The sequence below is a fragment of the Tursiops truncatus genome, chromosome 3 (genome assembly GCF_011762595.2).
Source record: "Tursiops truncatus isolate mTurTru1 chromosome 3, mTurTru1.mat.Y, whole genome shotgun sequence".
In the NCBI taxonomy this organism is placed as follows: domain Eukaryota; kingdom Metazoa; phylum Chordata; class Mammalia; order Artiodactyla; family Delphinidae; genus Tursiops; species Tursiops truncatus.
Window position 1 is genome coordinate 153,526,826 of NC_047036.1, and position 20,634 is coordinate 153,547,459.

At 42.0% G+C, this 20,634-nt stretch overlaps 1 protein-coding gene across 7 annotated transcripts in view; it reads left to right on the forward strand.

The window, feature by feature from the left end:
* Positions 1–20,634, forward strand: part of MAPK9 (mitogen-activated protein kinase 9) — a 66,853-nt gene that overhangs the window by 33,371 nt on the left and 12,848 nt on the right. For 6 of the 7 annotated variants that reach the window (XM_033853675.2, XM_033853672.2, XM_033853673.2 and 3 more), the window contains 3 exons: positions 177–235; positions 2,646–2,784; positions 19,909–20,074. In XM_033853675.2, the coding sequence (XP_033709566.1) occupies positions 177–235; positions 2,646–2,784; positions 19,909–20,074 (364 nt within the window). The remainder of the gene's footprint in view (positions 1–176; positions 236–2,645; positions 2,785–19,908; positions 20,075–20,634) is intronic. The other variant, XM_033853674.2, reaches the window with a different exon arrangement.

A 20,634-nucleotide genomic window follows, 5' to 3' on the forward strand; every position in this document is an offset into this window, starting at 1 on the left:
TAGATTTTTTCAAATGCTGTGTAATAGAATGTTTTGGTAAAAGCAATAACAATAATAATAAATACAAAGCTCTGCTGTGATTTTTTTTCTAGTTTTAACACACTTTAATGTTAAACTTAATTTTTATAATCAAGTAGAGTCATTTGACATGCTGAGATATAATTTTCTCTTTTCAGATAATTAGTTTGTTAAATGTGTTTACACCACAGAAAACTCTAGAAGAATTTCAAGATGTGTAAGTATAATTTTTATTCAGTAATACACTGCTCATCAAAGAGTGAAAATTTAGAAAAGAAAGTAACTCCTTTTTTTACTTAGGAAATATAGGTGAGAACACATTTTTAAATGATATCCTAGCCACTTTTCTCTGTGGAAGAGAAATATTAAGGAAAATGAATAATAGTATTCAACTATTTGTGCCTAGATGGTTATCATTTCTACAACAGATAAAGGATGACTGAAAATAATTCTTCAGAGCAGACAGTGCCATTAATGCTGCTGATTTCCTTTATTGAAATATAAAATATAACATGTTTTTCTCTAGTCCCCAAGATTGTAGGGTTTAGGTGTTTATAATTATTATTTGAAATGGGTAAGTCATTAAACTTCCAAAATGTGAAATAGAATTATCTTAGTAATGATGAAATGAGATATTAATTTATTATTGAGATATAATACACAACTTTATCCTAAATTTATTCATGTATTCATTCATTCATTCAACAAATATTTGATTGCCAGGAATTCCCTGGCAGTGTGGTGGTTAGGACGCCATGCTTTCAGCCCGCAAGCCACACGGTGAGGCCAAAAAAAAAACCAAACAAATATTTGATTGCCAACTGTGTGCTAGACAGTCTCTTGAACTTGGCATACTTTAGTGACCAAAACAGCAAAAATCCCTTTCATTTTTTAAGAATCGCAGGTGGTCATATTTCTTCCTAGAGCTTGCAGGAAAGCCAGGGAAGATAGACAGTCAACATAACAAATAAGGAAATGATGTCATTCATTAGGATGTGTGGCAAATGTTGTAGAAGAAATGGAGCTGGGTAAGGGGGTTCAGAAGTGCTGGGCGTTAGGAGTCAGGTTGCAACTTTAAGTAGAGTAGTTAGGGAAGGACCTCACTGGATTGGTGACATGTGAAGAAAGCCTTCAAGGAAGTGAGGAGGTTAGTCCTACAGATATTTGGGGGAAGGTAGTATCAAGATAGAAGGAACAGGCAGTGTAAAGGAGCAGAAGAGGGAGTGTGCCTGGTGTGTTATAAGAACAGCAAGAGCCAGTGTGGCTGGATCAGAAGAAGCAGAGGAAAGTTGAAGAGGTGGGTTCAAAGAAGTGACAGGGCCAGACACTGCTGGGCCTCTAGGCCACTGTAAGGATTTTCCTTTACAAGTCAGTAAGACTTTCAGCAGGAAGAGTAAGCTTATCTGACTTATGTTTTAAAAGAATAACTTTGGTTTCTGGGTCGAGAACCCACTGTTAGAAGTAGGACACAGAAGACCAGTCAGGAGGCTATTGCAGCAATTCAGGTGAGATTATGATGGCTGCATTTAGACCAGAGGGGTGATAGTGATGGTAAAGGCAAGAGATAGGATGCTGACACTGTTTTGAAGGTAGAACCCCAGTGTTTGCTCCTAGAGAGGATGTGTGGTATGAGAGAAAGAGGAGCTGAGAGCAACACTTGGAGTTTTGGCCTGAGCACCAGAAGGATAAAAGTGCTCTCAACTGAGATGTGGAAGGCTACAGTCAGAACAGATTGCGAGGCAGGGTAGAAGGAACTCAGTTTTAGTTCAAGATGTCTGTTGGACACCCAAGTGGAACTGTGAAATAGGCAGTTAGATAAATGAGCCTGGAGTTCAGCAAGGGGGTCTGGGTTGAAGGTATTAATTTGGTAGTTGTCAGTCTATAGATGGTATTTAAAGTCTTGAGACCAGAGACCAGAGATCACCAAGATTGTAAGTACAGTTAGAGAAAAGAAGACCAAGGACCGAGTGCTGGCACTTCAACAGTAAGAAGCTGGGGATAGGAAAAGGGCACAGTCAGCCAGGATTGTAGGACTGGCCACTGGATTTAGCAACACGGAAGGCCGACATGGAGCCTTGAGGACAGTTTCAGCAAAGTGGTGGGGGCAAAAGCCTGATTAAAGTGGGATTAAGGAAAAATGGGAGAAAAAATTGGAGATGATAAGTATAGACACCTCTTTGGGGAGTTTTGTTTGCATAGGGAGCAAAAATATAGGATGGTAGCTGGTGGGGGAAGTAAGGTCAAAGTTTTCTTAAGATGAGAGCAATAACAGCATGGTTTCTATATTGGTAAGAATGATCCAATAGCAAAAATGTTTAAATATAGGAGAATTTGAATGTTTGAGATTCTATTTACTATGATATAAAAATTGTTTTGTATTTAACTTGAAAGGCATTTTGTTGTTAGTTGTTTTCATTTTTTGAAAACTTTTACAAACTTTCATCATACATTTGCTTCTTTTCAAGATACCTTATAAATGTTTAGGGAAAACAAGTTATCTTTTTACTTTAGCCAGTGCAGTGACTAGGTGGTAAGTTATTACTATTTCATAAAAATTCTAGTTTAATAACCATAAAGGAATTTTGGATAATTTTCATGTGTACATGGCTGATCATTTATTTCCCCAGGTATTTGGTTATGGAATTAATGGATGCTAACTTATGTCAGGTTATTCATATGGAGTTGGACCATGAAAGAATGTCCTACCTTCTTTACCAGATGCTCTGTGGTATTAAACATCTACATTCAGCTGGTATAATTCATAGAGTAAGTAGTGATACCATATTGTTTAGTTTTGTTTTTTAATCACAATCATTTCGTTGTCATAATCTCCAGTTACAAAAGAACATAATATTTTTTAAAAATTTGTCAATGTCGAAAATCCAAATAAACTATGGGATCATGTTACTCTTCCTAATATAGTTGAGATTAGAAGACATTTGTGGAATGCCTGGTTTGCCTGGGCCCATGTGAGCCACCCTGGATGCAGGCATGAGCCAGCTGTTCAGACTAGTACTGCAGAAAAATACTTCTTTTTTTTTTAAGTTTTTATTTGAAAGTAACTTAAAACTTAGAGAAAAATTGCAAGAATAGGACAAAGAACTTTACTCTTTACCCAGATTTACCTGGTGTTAATAGTTTTTCCATATTTGAAATCCCATTTTTAGTGAGCAAGGAATTTGGATTTGGGGTGGGGGAAAGTTAGAGGCCAAGTAGTATATGATACAGTTGCTTGAGAAGTCTTATGTGAATTATGGCCCAAGTGTTCATTGCTTACATCGTAAAATTCTACCACTCCAGCATCCCAGCCATACTGGTGGGAGCTTTCGGAAAGGTTCCAGGCAGATCTTTTGAATAGGCCAAGGCTGGAATTTGAATGATGGTGTTGCCTGTCAGGGGGTACATATTTAAAAACCAGAGAGATATTCTCTAAGCTGGTTTTATGAGTTTTTGTTATTTTCTTCACTTGTACTGCTGTGTGGGCAGATTATGATAGAGTTGTGTTTTTTTGTTTGGTTTTTTGTTTGTTTGTTTTTTTAGCAACTATAATGTTGAGTGAGACTAGAGGCAGAGATAGTTTTATTGAAAACATTCTTAGCATTCCTTAAATTATTACTATACTAATTTTGTTGACAGACTGTCTTTCAATATTATGTTTCAACAGCAAGAAGTTGTATTTTCTCTGAACTGAAATCTGTGGGGGGAAGAAGATAGTGAGACAAAAACAATGAAGCCTTTTCATACAAAAAAGAATAGAGAGATTTTTGATGGTGTAGTAGTAGTAATTCTTTTGGATCTGTTGGGTGCCAGGAAAGACTGTTTCCATCACAGCCACTGATCAGAGACGTAACACAGTAGCAGAGCCCACCAATCCAGAGAGGGCCAAACTCTTGCCCCTTGTGAGCATGAGGCCTGAGGCCTGAGTGAGGTCTGTAGCCTGAGGCCAGTCCTGGCCCTCCCAGTGCCTGTTGGGCGCCTGGCACAAAGAGTCCTGACCAGTCTTCAGTCATTTAAAATACAGCCTTTGCTGCCGCCAAGTGTTCAGTTTAAATTATATAAATACTGTTGACAAACTTGCTTTAAAAATAGTAACATTGGTCTTTTTAATTAAAAATAAAGATTTCCCAGCATAACATTCTATTTCTCTTCAAAAATATTTACAGACCTTTATATAAATTAAGGCACTCCTAATTTCTCTTAAATACATTTTGTATTAAAGTCTTAACTGAGAATAAGTTCCCAGATTATTAGGCTTCATTATGTTAGGCCTTATTAATTTTGTAAAAGGAAACAGTTTGTCTTGCTTGTATCTCCCCTCTTGGGCCCAGATATACATGGGGCAGCAATATCCTCCCATTTTAGGGGGTCTTGTAAGAGCTGCAGCATGCACGTGCCTGTGTTAGGTGATGTTCCGTCCCTGCGGTTTAGGCCCATACCTGTGGACCAGAAGGTCCAAGAAAGTTTTGGTTTGCCCAGCATGATTCTGCCAACCACCTCTCCATCCCATTTACCTCCCCACTGGGTCTCCCTCCCCTTGTCTTATGCCCTCCTGTTCACACATTTGTGGGTCTGCCAGACTTTGTGTCTGCTGTGAAAGTACCACGTGGTCATTGTGGGAAAGGTAGAGAAGGCACCTGTTTGCACACCCACCACCCCTCCAGGTCCCAAGAGGTGATGAACCGCAGTTATCCCTTTAAGCCTGTTAACGGTTTTCTGTGAACTTTTCCTGTCCTTTTTTCTGTATACTATACGATAGGCATAAATACACACATTCGGTTTTGCTTACTAAGATGGTTTCGTTCTAAACATAAAATTTAATTACTTGAAAAATAAAACACCTGTAATCCCACCAATTTTTACCTTGTATAATTCAAAAAATTGAATGGAAGTCCCCAGCCCACCACTGTCACCTGGAGGAGGCCAGTGATGGCAGTTGGGTGTGTTTCCTTCCTAACTTTACACTGACACATTTTCTTACTGATGCTAATACCAACATATCTGTCTATACTAACGTCCTTTTTAACTTATATTTTTCAAAAACAGGATCATCTTGTACATATATTGTTCTGCAACTTGCTGAATTTTGTATTTTTATCAAGGATCAAATAGTTTTACAAATACTTACTAAAAAAGAGCCCCCACCTCCTCCCTGTTATTTCTCTCTCCCCAGAACAAATTCTTTCAGTTCTTTTAGCTGTTATTTTGGTGTTTATCTCCATATCTTGAAATAATATGATGAGATCTCTATTTGTTGATCTTTCTTCAGTTTGGGACATAAGGTACTGACTTAGCTCTTTTTCACCAATCGTGCCCCTCACCTGCCACCTTTCCTGTCCCCCTGTCCTCCCAGTATAGTTACAATGTAATTGGTTTGGATCAGTGTCCATAGTGTGTTTTACGTCATCATGACCCTATAAACGCTTTTCACAGCTAAGCCTATATTTACACCATGATTATATTTCTTTTCCTTTCAACTTTTTGTCCCTAGAGTTAACAACACTTGTCTTTTATTTGTTAGAGTTTTGGTCTTTGTTGTTTGTTTTAAGGAGGGAGCAGTTTTCCACATCCTTATTGCTAATTAAACCCTAAGGTTTCTGCCAGGTATCTAAGTCTTCTCTCACTGTATCCAAATGTCTTAGCTGTTCCATCACCTTGATTGTCTCCTGGCGCCTCAGCCCTGCTCACATCTGGACTGGCTGCCCCCATACCTGATGCAGAGACCTTATCCTGGACCTCGCTCCAGCGTTTTCCTGGGGATTTCCTTCACCTCTCTCTGGAGTTGGAGCCCACTTCCTGATCCCTATCTCTCCTTTGTTTTGGTGGGACACATCCTCCAATAGCTTCCCCAGAAGTGATGCATGGGAAGTAAAATTTTTGAGGCCTCAGATAGCTGAAACTCTTTATTCTGCCCTCTCACATGATTAATAATTCAGTTGGATAGAAAATTCTTAGTTACAAATCAGTTCCCCTCTAAGGTGTAAATACAGTACCCTGTTGTGTAGTGTTGTATGGCTTTTGAACTTTCTAATGCCATTCTTATTACTGATCCTTTGCAAGTGCCCTGTTTTGGGTTTTGTTTTATCTCTGGAAACATTTTTTAAAGTTTCTTTATTTCTTGTATTCTGAAATGTTAGGATGATATGCCTTGATATGGAAATTTTTTTCGTTAATTGTGGTGGGCACTTCAGTCTGGAAGAACATGCCATAGAGTTCTGGAAAATTTTTTATTATTTCTTTCAGAATGCCTTCTTTACTGTGTTCTTTATTCTGTCTTTCTCTGAAGTACGAGTTAGTTGGAGCTCTTTTTTATTTTTAAAAGTTCCTTTTTATAGCATTTTGTTCTTTTTTTTATTGGAGTATGGCTAATTTACAATATTGTGTTAGTTTCAGGTGTACAGCATAGTGATTCAGTATTTTTTCAGATTACATTCCATATTACCAGATAATGGGTGTAATTCCCTGTGCTATACAGTATTTCCCTGTTGCTTACCTACTTTATATATGGTAGTTTGTATCTATTAATCCCATACCCCTAATTTGTATCTGTTAATTTGTATCTGTTAATCCCATACCCCTCTTCCCTCTCCCTTTTGTTTTTGTTTTTGTTTTTTTTTTTTGCGGTACGCAGGCCTCTCACTGTTGTGGCCTCTCCCATTGCGGAGCACAGGCTCCGGACGCGCAGGCTCAGCAGCCATGGCTCATGGGCCCAGCTGCTCCGCGGCATGTGGGATCTTCCTGGACCGGGGCACGAACCCGTGTCCCCTGCATCGGCCAGCGGATTCTCAACCACTGCGCCACCAGGGAAGCCCCCCCTCTCCCTTTTGTTAACCACAAATTTGTTTTCTATATCTGTGAGTCTGTTTCTGTTTTGTATATATATTAATTTGTATCAGTTTTTAGCTTCCAAGTGATATCATATAGTATTTGTCTTTCTCTGACTTATTTCACTAAGTATAATATTCTCTAGGTCCATTTATGTTGCTGCAAATGGCAGTATTTCATTCCTTTTTTTATGGCTGAGTAATTCCATATACACACACACACATACCACATCTTCTTATTCAGTCGTCTGTTGATAAGTGCTTAAGTTGCTTCCATGTCTTGGCTGTGGTAAATAGCATTTTATTCTTCTTGCATGGAGACACTATCATCTCTACAAGGCTAGAATTTCTTTGAAGTTTGTTTTCTGGGTTTTTCTTGTTTGTTTTTAGGCACACTGTGTGGCATGCGGAATCTTAGTTCCCCGACCAGGGATCGAACCCATGCACCCTGCATTGGGATTCTTTTTTTTTTTTTTTTTTTTAACATCTTTATTGGGGTATAATTGCTTTACAATGGTGTGTTAGTTTCTGCTTTATAACAAAGTGAATCAGTCATACATAAACATATGTTCCCATATGTCTTCCCTGTTGCGTCTCCCTCCCTCCCACCCTCCCCATCCCACCCCTCCAGGCTGTCACAAAGCACCGAGCCAATATCCCTGTGCCATGCGGCTGCTTCCCACTAGCTATCTACCTTACTGCGTTTGTTACTATGTATACGCCCATGACTCTCTCTCGCCCTGTCACAGCTCACCCTTCCCCCTCCCCATAACCTCAAGTCCGTTCTCTAAGAGGTCTGCGTCTTTATTCCTGCTTTACCCCTAGGTTCTTCATGACATTTTTTTCTTAAATTCCATATATATGTGTCAGCATACGGTATTTGTCTTTTTCTTTCTGACTTACTTCACTCTGTATGACAGACTCTAGGTCTATCCACCTCATTACAAATAGCTCAATTTCGTTTCTTTTTATGGCTGAGTAATATTCCATTGTATATATGTGCCACATCTTCTTTATCCATTCATCCGATGACGGGCACTTAGGTTGTTTCCATCTCCGGGCTATTGTAAATAGAGCTGCAATGAACATTTTGGTACATGACTCTTTTTGAATTTTGGTTTTCTCAGGGTATATGCCCAGTAGTGGGATTGCTGGGTCATATGGTAGTTCTATTTGTAGTTTTTTAAGGAACTTCCATACTGTTCTCCATAGTGGCTGAACCAATTCACATTCCCACCAGCAGTGCAAGAGTGTTCCCTTTTCTCCACACCCTCTCCAGCATTTATTGTTTGTAGATTTTTTGATGATGGCCATTCTGACTGGTGTGAGATGATATCTCATTGTAGTTTTGATTTGCATTTCTCTAATGATTAATGATGTTGAGCATTCTTTCATGTGTTTGTTGGCAGTCTGTATATCTTCTTTGGAGAAATGTCTATTTAGGTCTTCTGCCCATTTTTGGATTGGGTTGTTTGTTTTTTTGATATTGAGCTGCATGAGCTGCTTGTAAATTTTGGAGATTAATCCTTTGTCGGTTGCTTCATTTGCAAATATTTTCTCCCATTCTGAGGGTTGTCTTTTGATCTTGTTTATGGTTTCCTTTGCTGTGCAAAAGCTTTGAAGTTTCATTAGGTCCCATTTGTTTATTTTTGTTTTTATTTCCATTACTCTAGGAGGTGGGTCAGAAAGGATCTTGCTTTGATTTATGTCATAGAGTGTTCTGCCTATGTTTTCCTCTAAGAGTTTGATAGTTTCTGGCCTTACATTTAGGTCTTTAATCCATTTTGAGCTTATTTTTGTGTATGGTGTTAGGGAGTGATCTAATCTCATACTTTTACATGTACCTGTCCAGTTTTCCCAGCACCACTTATTGAAGAGGCTGTCCTTTCTCCATTGTACATTACTGCCACCTTTATCAAAGATAAGGTGTCCATATGTGCATGGGTTTATCTCTGGGCTTTCTATCCTGTTCCATTGATCTATCTTTCTGTTTTTGTGCCAGTACCATACCGTCTTGATGACTGTAGCTTTGTAGTATAGTCTGAAGTCAGGGAGCCTGATTCCTCCAGTTCCTTCTTTCGTTCTCAAGATTGCTTTGGCTATTCGGGGTCTTTTGTGTTTCCATACAAATTGTGAAATTTTTTGTTCTAGTTCTGTGAAAAATGCCAGTGGTAGTTTGATAGGGATTGCATTGAATCTATAGATTGCTTTGGGTAGTAGAGTCATTTTCACAATGTTGATTCTTCCAATCCAAGAACATGGTATATCTCTCCATCTATTTATATCATCTTTAATTTCTTTCATCAGTGTCTTATAATTTTCTGCATACAGGTCTTTTGTCTCCTTAGGTAGGTTTATTCCTAGATATTTTATTCTTTTTGTTGCAATGGTAAATGGGAGTGTTTTCTTGATTTCACTTTCAGATTTTTCATCATTAGTATATAGGAATGCCAGAGATTTCTGTGCATTAATTTTGTATCCTGCCACTTTACCAAATTCATTGATTAGCTCTAGTAGTTTTCTGGTAGCATCTTTAGAGTTCTCTATGTATAGGATCATGTCATCTGCAAACAGTGACAGCTTTACTTCTTCTTTTCCAATTTGGATTCCTTTTATTTCCTTTTCTTCTCTGATTGCTGTGGCTAAAACTTCCAAAACAATGTTGAATAATAGTGGTGAGAGTGGGCAACCTTGTCTTGTTCCTGATCTTAGTGGAAATGCTTTCAGTTTTTCACCATTGAGGATGATGTTTGCTGTGGGCTTGTCATATATGGCCTTTATTATGTTGAGGAAAGTTCCCTCTATGCCTACTTTCTGCAGGGTTTTTATCATAAATGGGTGTTGAATTTTGTCAAAAGCTTTCTCTGCATCTATTGAGATGATCATATGGTTTTTCTCCTTCAATTTGTTAATATGGTTTATCACATTGATAGATTTGCGTATATTGAAGAATCCTTGCATTCCTGGAATAAACCCCACTTGATCATGGTGTATGATCCTTTTAATGTGCTGTTGGATTCTGTTTGCTAGTATTTTGTTGAGGATTTTTGCATCTATGTTCATCAGTGATATTGGCCTGTAGTTTTCTTTCTTTGTGACATCCTTGTCTGGTTTTGGTATCAAGGTGATGGTGGCCTCGTAGAAGGAGTTAGGGAGTGGTCCTCCCTCTGCTATATTCTGGAAGAGTTTGAGAAGGATAGGTGTTAGCTCTTCTCTAAATGTTTGATAGAATTCGCCTGTGAAGCCATCTGGTCCTGGGCTTTTCTTTGTTGGAAGATTTTTAATCACAGTTTCAATTTCAGTGCTTGTGATTGGTCTGTTCATATTTTCTATTTCTTCCTGATTCAGTCTTGGCAGGTTGTGCATTTCTAAGAATTTGTCCATTTCTTCCAGATTGTCCATTTTATTGGCATAGAGTTGTTTGTAGTAATCTCTCATGATCTCTTTTATCTCTGCAGTGTCAGTTGTTACCTCTCCTTTTTCATTTCCAATTCTATTGATTTGAGTCTTCTCCCTTTTTTTCTTGATGAGTCTGGCTAGTGGTTTATCTATTTTGTTTATCTTCTCAAAGAACCAGCTTTTAGTTTTATTGATCTTTGCTATTGTTTCCTTCATTTCTTTTTCATTTATTTCTGATCTGATTTTTATGATTTCTTTCCTTCTGCTAGCTTTGGGGTTTTTTTGTTCTTCTTTCTCTAATTGCTTGAGGTGCAAGGTTAGGTTGTTTATTCGAGATGTTTCCTGCTTCTTAAGGTGGGCTTGTATTGCTATAAACTTCCCCCTTAGAACTGCTTTTGCTGCATCCCACAGGTTTTGGGTCGTTGTGTCTCCATTGTCATTTGTTTCTAGGTATTTTTTGATTTCCTCTTTGATTTCTTCAGTGATCTCTTCATTATTAAGTAGTGTATTGTTTAGCCTCCATGTGTTTGTATTTTTTACAGATCTTTTCCTGTAATTGATATCTAGTCTCATGGCGTTGTGGTCAGAAAAGATACTTGATACAATTTCAATTTTCTTAAATTTACCAAGGCTTGATTTGTGACCTAAGATATGATCTATCCTGGAGAATGTTCCATGAGCACTTGAGAAAAATGTGTATTCTGTTGTTTTTGGATGGAGTGTCCTATAAATATCAATTAAGTCCATCTTGTTTAATGTATCATTTAAAGCTTGTGTTTCCTTATTTATTTTCATTTTGGATGATCTGTCCATGGGTGAAAGTGGGGTGTTTAAGTCCCCTACTATGAATGTGTTACTGTCGATTTCCCCTTTTATGGCTGTTAGTATTTGCCTTATGTATTGAGGTGCTCCTATGTTGGGTGCATAAATATTTACAATTGTTATATCTTCTTCTTGGATCGATCCCTTGATCATTATGTAGTGTCCTTCTTTGTCTCTTTTAATAGTCCTTATTTTAAAGTCTATTTTGTCTGATATGAGAATTGCTACTCCAGCTTTCTTTTGGCTTCCATTTGCATGGAATATCTTTTTCCATCCCCTTACTTTCAGTCTGTATGTGTCTCTAGGTCTGAAGTGGGTCTCTTGTAGACAGCATATATAAGGGTCTTGTTTTTGTATCCATTCAGCTAATCTGTGTCTTTTGGTGGGAGCATTTAGTCCATTTACATTTAAGGTAATTATCGATATGTATGTTCCTATTCCCATTTTCTAAATTGTTTTGGGTTCGTTATTATAGGTCTTTTCCTTCTCTTGTGTTTCTTGCCTAGAGAAGATCCTTTAGCATTTGTTGTAAAGCTGGTTTGGTGGTGCTGAACTCTCTCAGCTTTTGCTTGTCTGTAAAGGTTTTAATTTCTCCATCAAATCTGAATGAGATCCTTGCTGGGTAGAGTAGTCTTGGCTGCATGTTTTTCTCCTTCATCACTTTCAGTATGTCCTGCCACTCCCTTCTGGCTTGTAGGGTTTCTGCTGAGAGATCAGCTGTTAACCTTATGGGGATTCCCTTATGTGTTATTTGTTGTTTTTCCCTTGCTGCTTTTAATATGCTTTCTTTGTATTTAATTTTTGACAGTTTGATTAATATGTGTCTTGGCGTATTTCTCCTTGTATTTATCTTGTATGGGACTCTCTGTGCTTCCTGGACTTGATTAACTATTTCCTCTCCCATATTAGGGAAGTTTTCAACTATAATCTCTTCAAATATTTTCTCAGTCCCTTTCTTTTTCTCTTCTTCTTCTGGAATCCCTATAATTCGAATGTTGTTGCATTTAATGTTGTCCCAGAGGTCTCTGAGACTGTCCTCAGTTCTTTTCATTCTTTTTTCTTTATTCTGCTCTGCAGTAGTTATTTCCACTATTTTATCTTCCAGGTCACTTATCCGTTCTTCTGCCTCAGTTATTCTGCTATTGATCCCATCTAGAGTACTTTTAATTTCATTTATTGTGTTGTTCATCGTTGCTTGTTTCATCTTTAGTTCTTCTAGGTCCTTGTTAACTGATTCTTGCATTTTGTCCAATCTATTGTCCATTCTATCTCCAAGATTTCGGATCAACCTTACTATCATTATTCTGAATTCTCTTTCAGGTAGACTGCCTATTTCCTCTTCATTTGTTAGGTCTGGTGGGTTTTTATCTTGCTCCTTCATCTGCTGTGTGTTTTTCTGTCTTCTCATTTTGCTTATCTTACTGTGTTTGGGGTCTCGTTTTTGCAGGCTGCAGGTTTGTAGTTCCTCCTGTTTTTGATGTCTGTCTCCAGTGGCTAAGGTTGGTTCAGTGGGTTGTGTAGGCTTCCTGGTGGAGGGGGCTAGTGCCTGTGTTGTGGTGGATGAGGCTGGATCTTGTCTCTCTAGTAGGCAGGTTCACGTCTGGTGGTGTGTTTGGGGGTGTCTGTGGCCTTATTATGATTTTAGGCAGCCTCTCTGCTAATGGGTGGGGTTGTGTTCCTGTTTTGCTAGTTGTTTGGCATAGGTTTTCCAGCACTGTGGCTTGCTGGTCGTTGAGTGAAGCTGGGTGCTGGTGTTAAGATGGAGGTCTCTGGGAGATTTTCGCCGTTTGATATTATGTGGAGCTGGGAGGTCTCTTGTTGATCAGTGTCCTGAAGTTGGCTGTCCTACCTCAGAGGCAGAGCCCTGCCTCCTGGCTGGAGCACCAAAAGCTTTTCATCCACAGGCTCAGGATAAAAGGGAGAAAAAGTAGAGGGAATTAGTAGAAGTATGAGGAAAGAAAGAAGGAAAGGAGGGTAGGAAGGAAGGAAGAAAGAAAGAAAGAAGCAAAGAAGGAAAGAAGGCAAGAAGGAAAGAAAGGAGGGAGGGAGGGAGGAAGGAAGGAAGGAGGGAAAGAAGGAAAAAAGAAAGAAAGAAGATACAGTAAAAATAAAATAAAGTATAATAAAGTTATTGAATTAAAAACTTCTTATTTAGAAAAAAAAAAAAGGGACGGAAAGAACCTTAGGACAAATGTTGGAAGCAAAGCTATACAGACAAAATCTTACACAGAAGCATACACATACACCCTCACTAAAAGAGGTAAATGGGGAAAAATCCTAAATCTTGCTGTCAGAGACCACCTCCTCAATTTGGGATGATTCGTTGTCTAAAGGAGGGAAGGAAGGACGGAAAGAAAGAAAGAACGAACGAAGGTAAAGTGTAATAAGGTTATTAAAATTAATTATTAAGAAAAAAAATTAAAAAAAAACATGGACGGATAGAACCCTAGGACAAATGGTGGAAGCAAGACTATACAGACAAGATCTCACACAGAAGCATACACATACACATTCACAAAAAGAGGAAAGGGGGAAAAATCATAGATCTTGCTCCTAAAGTCCACTTCCTTAATTTGGGATGATTGGTTGTCTATTCAGGTATTCCACAGATGCAGGGTACATCAAGTTGATTGTGGAGCTTTAATCCGCTGCTTCTGAGGCTGCTGGGAGAGATTTCCCTTTCTCTTCTTTGTTCTCACAGCTCCCAGGGCTAGGCTTTGGATTTGGCCCTGCCACTGCGTGTAGATCGCTGGAGGGCGTCTGTTTTTTGCTCAGACAGGATGGGGTTAAAAGAGCCGCTGATTGGGGGCTCTGGCGCACTCAGGCCGGCGGGGACGAAGGGGCACAGAGTGCGGGGCGGGCCTGCGGTGGCAAAGGCCGGCGTGACTTTGCACCAGCCTGAGGCGCGCTGTGCGCTCTCCCGGGGATGTTGTCCCTGGATCCCGGGAACCCGGCAGTGGCGGGCTGCACAGGCTCCGCGGAGGAGGGGTGTGGAGAGTGACCTGTGCTCGCACACAGGCCCCTCGGTGGCGGCAGCAGCAGCCTTAACGTCTCCCGCCCGCCTCTGGGGTCCGCGCTTTTAGCCGCGGCTTGCGCCCGTCTCTGGATTCCGCGCTTTCAGCCGCGGCTCGCGCCCGTCTCTGGATTCCGCGCTTTCAGCCGCGGCTCGCGCCTGCCTCTGGATTCCGCGCTTTCAGCCGCGGCTCGCGCCCGTCTCTGGATTCCGCGCTTTCAGCCGCGGCTCGCGCCCGTCTCTGGGGTCCGCGCTTTCAGCCGCGGCTCGCGCCCGTCTGTGGGGTTCGCGCTTTTAGCCGCGGCTCGCGCCCGTCTCTGGAGTTCCTTTAAGCAGCGTTCTTAAACCCCTCTCCTCACGCCCCAGAAAACAAAGAGGGAAGGAAAAGTCTCCTGCCTCTTCTGCAGGTGCAGGCTTTTCCCCGGACTCCCTCCCGGCTAGCTGTGGTGCACTAACCCCTTCAGGCTATGTTCAAGCCGCCAACCCCAGTCCTCTCCCTGCGCTCCGGCCTCAGCTCGCAGCCCCGCCCGCCCCGGCGGGTGAGCAGACAAGCCTCTCGGGCTGGTGAGTGCCGGTCGGCACCGATCCTCTGTGCGGGAATCTCCCCGCTTTGCCCTCCGCACCCGTTGCTGTGCACTCCTCCGCAGCTTCGAAGCTCCCCCCTCCGCCTCCCGCAGTCTCCGCCCGCGAAGGGGCTTCCTAGAGTGTGGAAACTTTTCCTCCTTCACAGCTCCCTCCCACTGGTGCAGGTGCCGTCCCTATTCTTTTGTCTCTGTTTTTTCTTTTGCCCTACCCAGGTACGTGGGGAGTTTCTTGCCTTTTGGGAGGTCTGAGGTCTTCTGCCAGCCTTCAGTAGGTGTTCTGTAGGAGTTGTTCCACGTGTAGTTGTATTTCTGGTGTATCTGTGGGGAGGAAGGTGATCTCCGCGTCTTACTCTTCCGCCATCTTCCGCCTTCCGCATTGGGATTCTTAACCACTGGTCTGCCAGGGAAGTCCCTTTGAAGTTTTCTTATTGCTGCCTGCAGTGTTTTCCTTTCCCCTGAGGTTTTGTTTTGTTTTGTTTTGTTTGTTTGTTTTAGTGCATTTGGTCTCTCGCTGTCACGTGTGAGGCTTTCCTCAAACGTCTGGTGACCTTTTGTCACTGGTCGTATTTAAGACTGAAGGATTAGAAGGCCAAGTGGAAGTGCATGGGTTGGGATTGTTGAATGAGGGGTTTTTCTTTAGAGCAACACATAGCCACAGGTGTCTCTGTTTGCAGGTCTTTTCTCTGGACATCATTTAGTTTCTCTAGAAAAGGCTCCGGTCTCTTGACTGAGGGAGAGCAGTCTGGCTGCTGGTATGAAAGGCTGTGTGGGGTGGGGCTGAAGTTCTCATGTGGCAAAATGCAGACCTTCGCTACAGCACCCTGTCTTCAGGCTGGGCCCCTCACCCATGCCCTTCCTGTGCCTCATACCAGCAGATCTGTTGGTATTGTGCTTGAGGCCTGAGTCTGGAAACTTGGTTTCAGTTTTTCTAGATAATAGGCCAGTAGGAGTAAAGGAGGAACCAACACCTCTGTGTGGATCTGGGAGGTCTACCTTTACCTTTCTGTGAACCTTCCCCCACCCCAGATCCCTCAGTGTCCTGCTCCCTGCCCCATCCTGCCTTCCACAGTACTTGTCGTTCAATTCCTAAGCCCTTCCCAGGTGTTGTGGTCCACATTATTTCACTGTGGGCCACTCACTGAGGTTGGAATTTACTCTACTCAGCCAAGTCATTTATTCCTTTCTGCTGCCTTCCCTCCCCATAGAGCATGTGGGGTTTTTCATTGAAGGCATTAGTGTAGCACGATGGCATTAGACATGCAAGAGATGCATGGGGAGAAGGCCTGTGAGGAAGAACAGAGGGAGTGAGTCAGTGGAGGTGGGGAAGCTGACAGGGGTCAGCCCAGTCTGACCCCTTGGAGTAGAGAGGGCACGAAGGAGGGTTGGGAGCTGCCCGTCCGAGGAATCTGGTGTCTCATAAGAATGGACCTCCTTCCCCATGCAGTCATTAGCCAAGAGCCACTGTGGGGTGTGTGGCCTTGTCATAAGCAAAGGGGAGGGTCAGGGTACCTCAGTGGGGTGTCTGTCAGTTGCAGTCCCACAGCAGAGAGCCAGGTACGCATTTTCATGGCTACCACCATCCACCCTTGCCCCCCTCAGCTCTGCTTCTCCACACAGGTCAGGACCAGCCCCCTCAGGCTCCCTGTGGGCCTCCCTTCCTGAGGGGAAGGGACCAACTATAGCCCCTTTCACTACAGTTGACCTTGGAGCCACAACAGGTACTCATTCTCTCCATTCTCCATTATTCATACCCTCAGCCATCACCTTGGCAGGTCTCTGTGCCTTACCTGAGTGTGACCCAGACCTTCATTCCTGAGGGGTCTAAGTCTGGTGGCTCACAATGGGCCACAGGGTCCATGGACCCACCCAACAGTCATCTCCCCAGTCCTCAAGTGTGTGATTGGAACTGATACAGTTGGCAGTTGGTACTCTTAGCAGAGTGACCCCTACATTGGTTCTCTGGTCTGTGAGGTAAGAGTTATGATGGGGAAGGCCAAGTGGAAACCTGAAACTGCCCCCCTCAAGATAGTACATCAAAAACATTATTGAACTCTGGGAGGTGGGGGAGAATGGAGGAGATTAATGCTGCCATTAAAACCCAAAGAATGCGAGGATGGTGGTCCCTCATAGCTCAGTTTAATTCACTAGTCCAGCCCTTGAAGGAACTAGATGGACGCTAGAGAATGTAGACCATCGAGCCTTAGCTGATCAGTAGTCCTGATTGCAGCTGCTTGTGCTGGACACGGTGTCGTTGCTAGAGCAGATTAATAAGGCCTCAGGTGTGGCATGTAGCCTTTGACTGGGCAGATGCATTCTTCCATACTGATTAGAAAAGACGATCAGAAACCATTCACACTCATGTGAGGTGAACAGCAATATTCTTTCACAGTTTTGCCCTAGGCCTGTGTCATAATATAGCTGGAAGAGATCTGGACCAGTCTCCATTTATTACCTGGCCTCCACAACTCACCCCCCACCACCAGCTAGAGGAGGCATGATGTTGCTTTGGGTCTTTGACTTTCAGTATCCACTTAGAACTTGTGTCTAACACTTCTCCAAATGACTGCTGTTCCCAGGTACAGTCACCTGAGTAAGGGGTCATAGGTATCTGTGGGGAAATCAAGGCAGTGGACGCTTGTTACAATGTGCAGGGACACCTCTTCAGTCAGTGGGTTCTATACCGAGAACTGACCAGGAATAGCAACGGCCTCAACCTTCCACTCCTCTGCTCTTGCCCTTTTTTGGTTACAGATATTTTGTGCACCCTTATTGGCTGCCCCAGTGATGCCATCCCCGCACTCTGGGTCAAGCCCCCAAATTTAGGTGTCATTTTTATTTTAATGTGTGTTTCTTGTTTGGAGTGGTTTTCAAGATTTGAAGGGGCAGAACTGTCTTTACTCTGCCATCTTCAAACTACAAGTCCAGTTCGTTTGTGGAAAGCTTCTTCTGGTTGTGTGTGGAGACTGGTGGGAGAGCGGCTGTGCATGTGGGGAGCCCTCAGGCACCCTGAGACCTCTTTAAGCACCTTCCCATCCGCAAGCGTTGGGAGGCGGGGCTGCCTCTCCCAGTCCTGACAGGACAAGAAGCCACACCTTTGACAGCTTGGTTTGCATTTTATTATCACAGTTTTCCAGCAGATGGCAGTAAAGTGCATTGTTCCAACAAAATCAGTGCAAGAGGACAATTTTCTGACAGGTGGAGGTGGCTGGAATGGGCATGTCTACTAATCACACAGCAGTTCATCAGACTGGCCGGTGGCACTACTCTAATCATCCTTGTTCATGTGGCGCTGTGTTAGTTCAGGGCCAGGTTGGATTTCAGGGGCTGCTGGTGGTAAAGTATAGACGTCTCAAATTTTTAAAAACATCAGTCTCCTAAAAAGAAAGCACCTATTGACGTCCCCACCAACAGTGTAAGGAAGGGTCTGTTTCTGCTTCTTCCTCCAGCACTGGATATTGCCATTCTTTTCCTCATTGCCAGAAGAGAGGCTAAAAATTGTTCCTTGTCATTTGGGTTTTTAATTTTCATGAAGTTGAGCATTATTTTATGTGTTAGTAATTTGTATTATGAAATGCCTGTTCTTGCCATACTCTTTGGTTTTAAAAAAGGAATCTAGAAACAGATTGGTTTGTTTTACGTTAGCTGTATTACTGCTTTCTCACAGGAAGGGGTCACTGGTTTGAGCGTGGGGCTGATTCTTCGCTTGCTTTCCTTTGTGCAGAATAGCAGCTGTGGGTGAGTTGGCAGTGCTCCCCACAGCACATCTCCACATCGAGACATGCACAGCGGAAGTGCTCTGGGGCCAGCCAGGGACCAGTGCATCTGCATGGGCTTGGTGGGAATTTTAATTATGTTTTTAAGCGATATATATTTATAAGTTATATTTTACTGAATTCCGGATGTTTAGAAAGAGAGTGCTTAGCAGTAATGAAACATAATTTTAGCTGATGTAATTTTTAAGTGTTTTTCTGCTTATCCCAATAACACCTGGCAGCCATCACTCAAGACACACCTATGCCCGTTGGTGACACATCGATTGGAAAGTTTCAGCCAGGTGCTGGGCCTGAAACGTCACTAAAAGTGACGGTCTTACTGTGTGGTGTGACTTGGCAGTTTGACGTTGTAGCTACACATTGGAAAGCACTTGTGAAAAGAATAGATGTGGATTGTTTAGAAGTCATAGTTTCTAGGGTGAGTTTGCAGGCTGGAGTCCAAGGCAAGAGTCAAATTCCTGTGGCCTGAGGAGGGGTCTGGGATGTGGGGGATGACCGTGGAGAAAGTCCCTAGAGTTATGACGGAAAAAACTGCAGAAGTGATAGGTTGTGTTGAGAGTGTGGTGGAGTATGATGTGTACATTCACTCAGCAAACATTTTCTGAGAGTTTGCTGTGCCAAACTCCGGGCTAAGAGCTGAAAGCACAGAGAGACCCTTGAGGCCTCCTCTTACAGAGCCCATGCTGGGAGGGGCAGAGGAGGGACTTTGAGGGTAGTATGTGTGGTGGGGAGTGGTAGGTCCCAGGGAAGGGTGGGAAGTTGGGGTTGGTAATCATGGGATTCTTCTTCCAAGGAAAGAAGAAGCCTTTGGAAGATTCCAGGGTCAGAGAATTCTAGCCATGTGCTGTCCAGTATTATAGCCACTAGCCACCTGAGGCTATTAAGTACTCAGAATGTGGCTATAATTATAAATAAACACTGGATTTCAAAGACAGTACCAAACAAAAAGAATGTAAAATATCTCATTAATAATTTTTATATGTTGGTTACATTTTAAAATGAATATTCTGGAAATATACTGTATTGGAGTAAAGGAAAATATTATTAAAATTAATTTTACCTTTTCTAGTCACTTTTTTTAAGGTGGCTGTTAGAAAATGTAAATTACACATGTGGGTTGAGTTATATTTGTATTGGACAGCAGGGAAGAGCCAGAGTGTTGGGAACTGAAGGATGACCAGACGTGGAGTGAGGGAGGAGAGGGCGTTGTGGAAGTTCTCAGAAGGTTTTAAGCAAAGGAGTGTCATGAAGGTTTCCACACAGGGGTAAGGGCAACCATATGGCCTCTCTAGGCTGATTTGTATTAGTTTCAATATGAGAGTAGGATTTTCCAAAATGGTTCCAAAATCCCAGGGTTCAATTCTAACTTTCCTCCTTCTCCCAGCACTCTCACATACCTCACAAATCCTTACCAATGTGAGATTGTTTACTTAGCATGCTTTGGTTCCTTTTATTAATTTAAATCATTTCTGCCCTAGGATTTGAAACCTAGCAACATTGTAGTAAAGTCAGACTGTACCCTTAAGATCCTTGACTTTGGCCTGGCTCGCACAGCATGCACCAACTTTATGATGACCCCCTACGTGGTAACGCGGTATTATCGGGCACCTGAAGTCATCCTGGGCATGGGCTACAAAGAGAACGGTGAGTACAGACAGAACTGGAAGAGACCGAGATGTGTAAAAATAGTGCTGTTCGTCATCACTAGTTTTTTTCTCTTTCCTGTGAACTGTATGAAGTATAATGTGGAGGCTGTGTTATACATAGGTTATCATAGTTCACAGATGAGAAATAATTAATTTTATATTTCCATTGGCTAAAATTATCCACTTTAAAAATTCACTTTTAAAGTTAATATTTTTGAATGTTTATCAAAGTATAACATACTTACAGAAACGTATGCAAATCCCGAGTGTGCAGCTCAATGGGAGCACACCCACATAACGAGCAGCACCCAAGGCCTCCCCAGCCCCGCTCTGGGTCTCAATCCCCAAAGGAAGCCATTATCCTGATTTCCAGCAGCAGAGATTGATTTTGCTTATTTTTGAACTTGATATAAATGGAATAATACAACATGTGCTTTTTGTGTGTAAAATTGGTATTTTTTTCACAGCAAAACTTATTCAAGCAATATCAGAGCTCTTTGAAGCTTAACTTTTGAAAAATTTGTCAAAAAGAACTAAATCACATTCACGTGTTAAAAA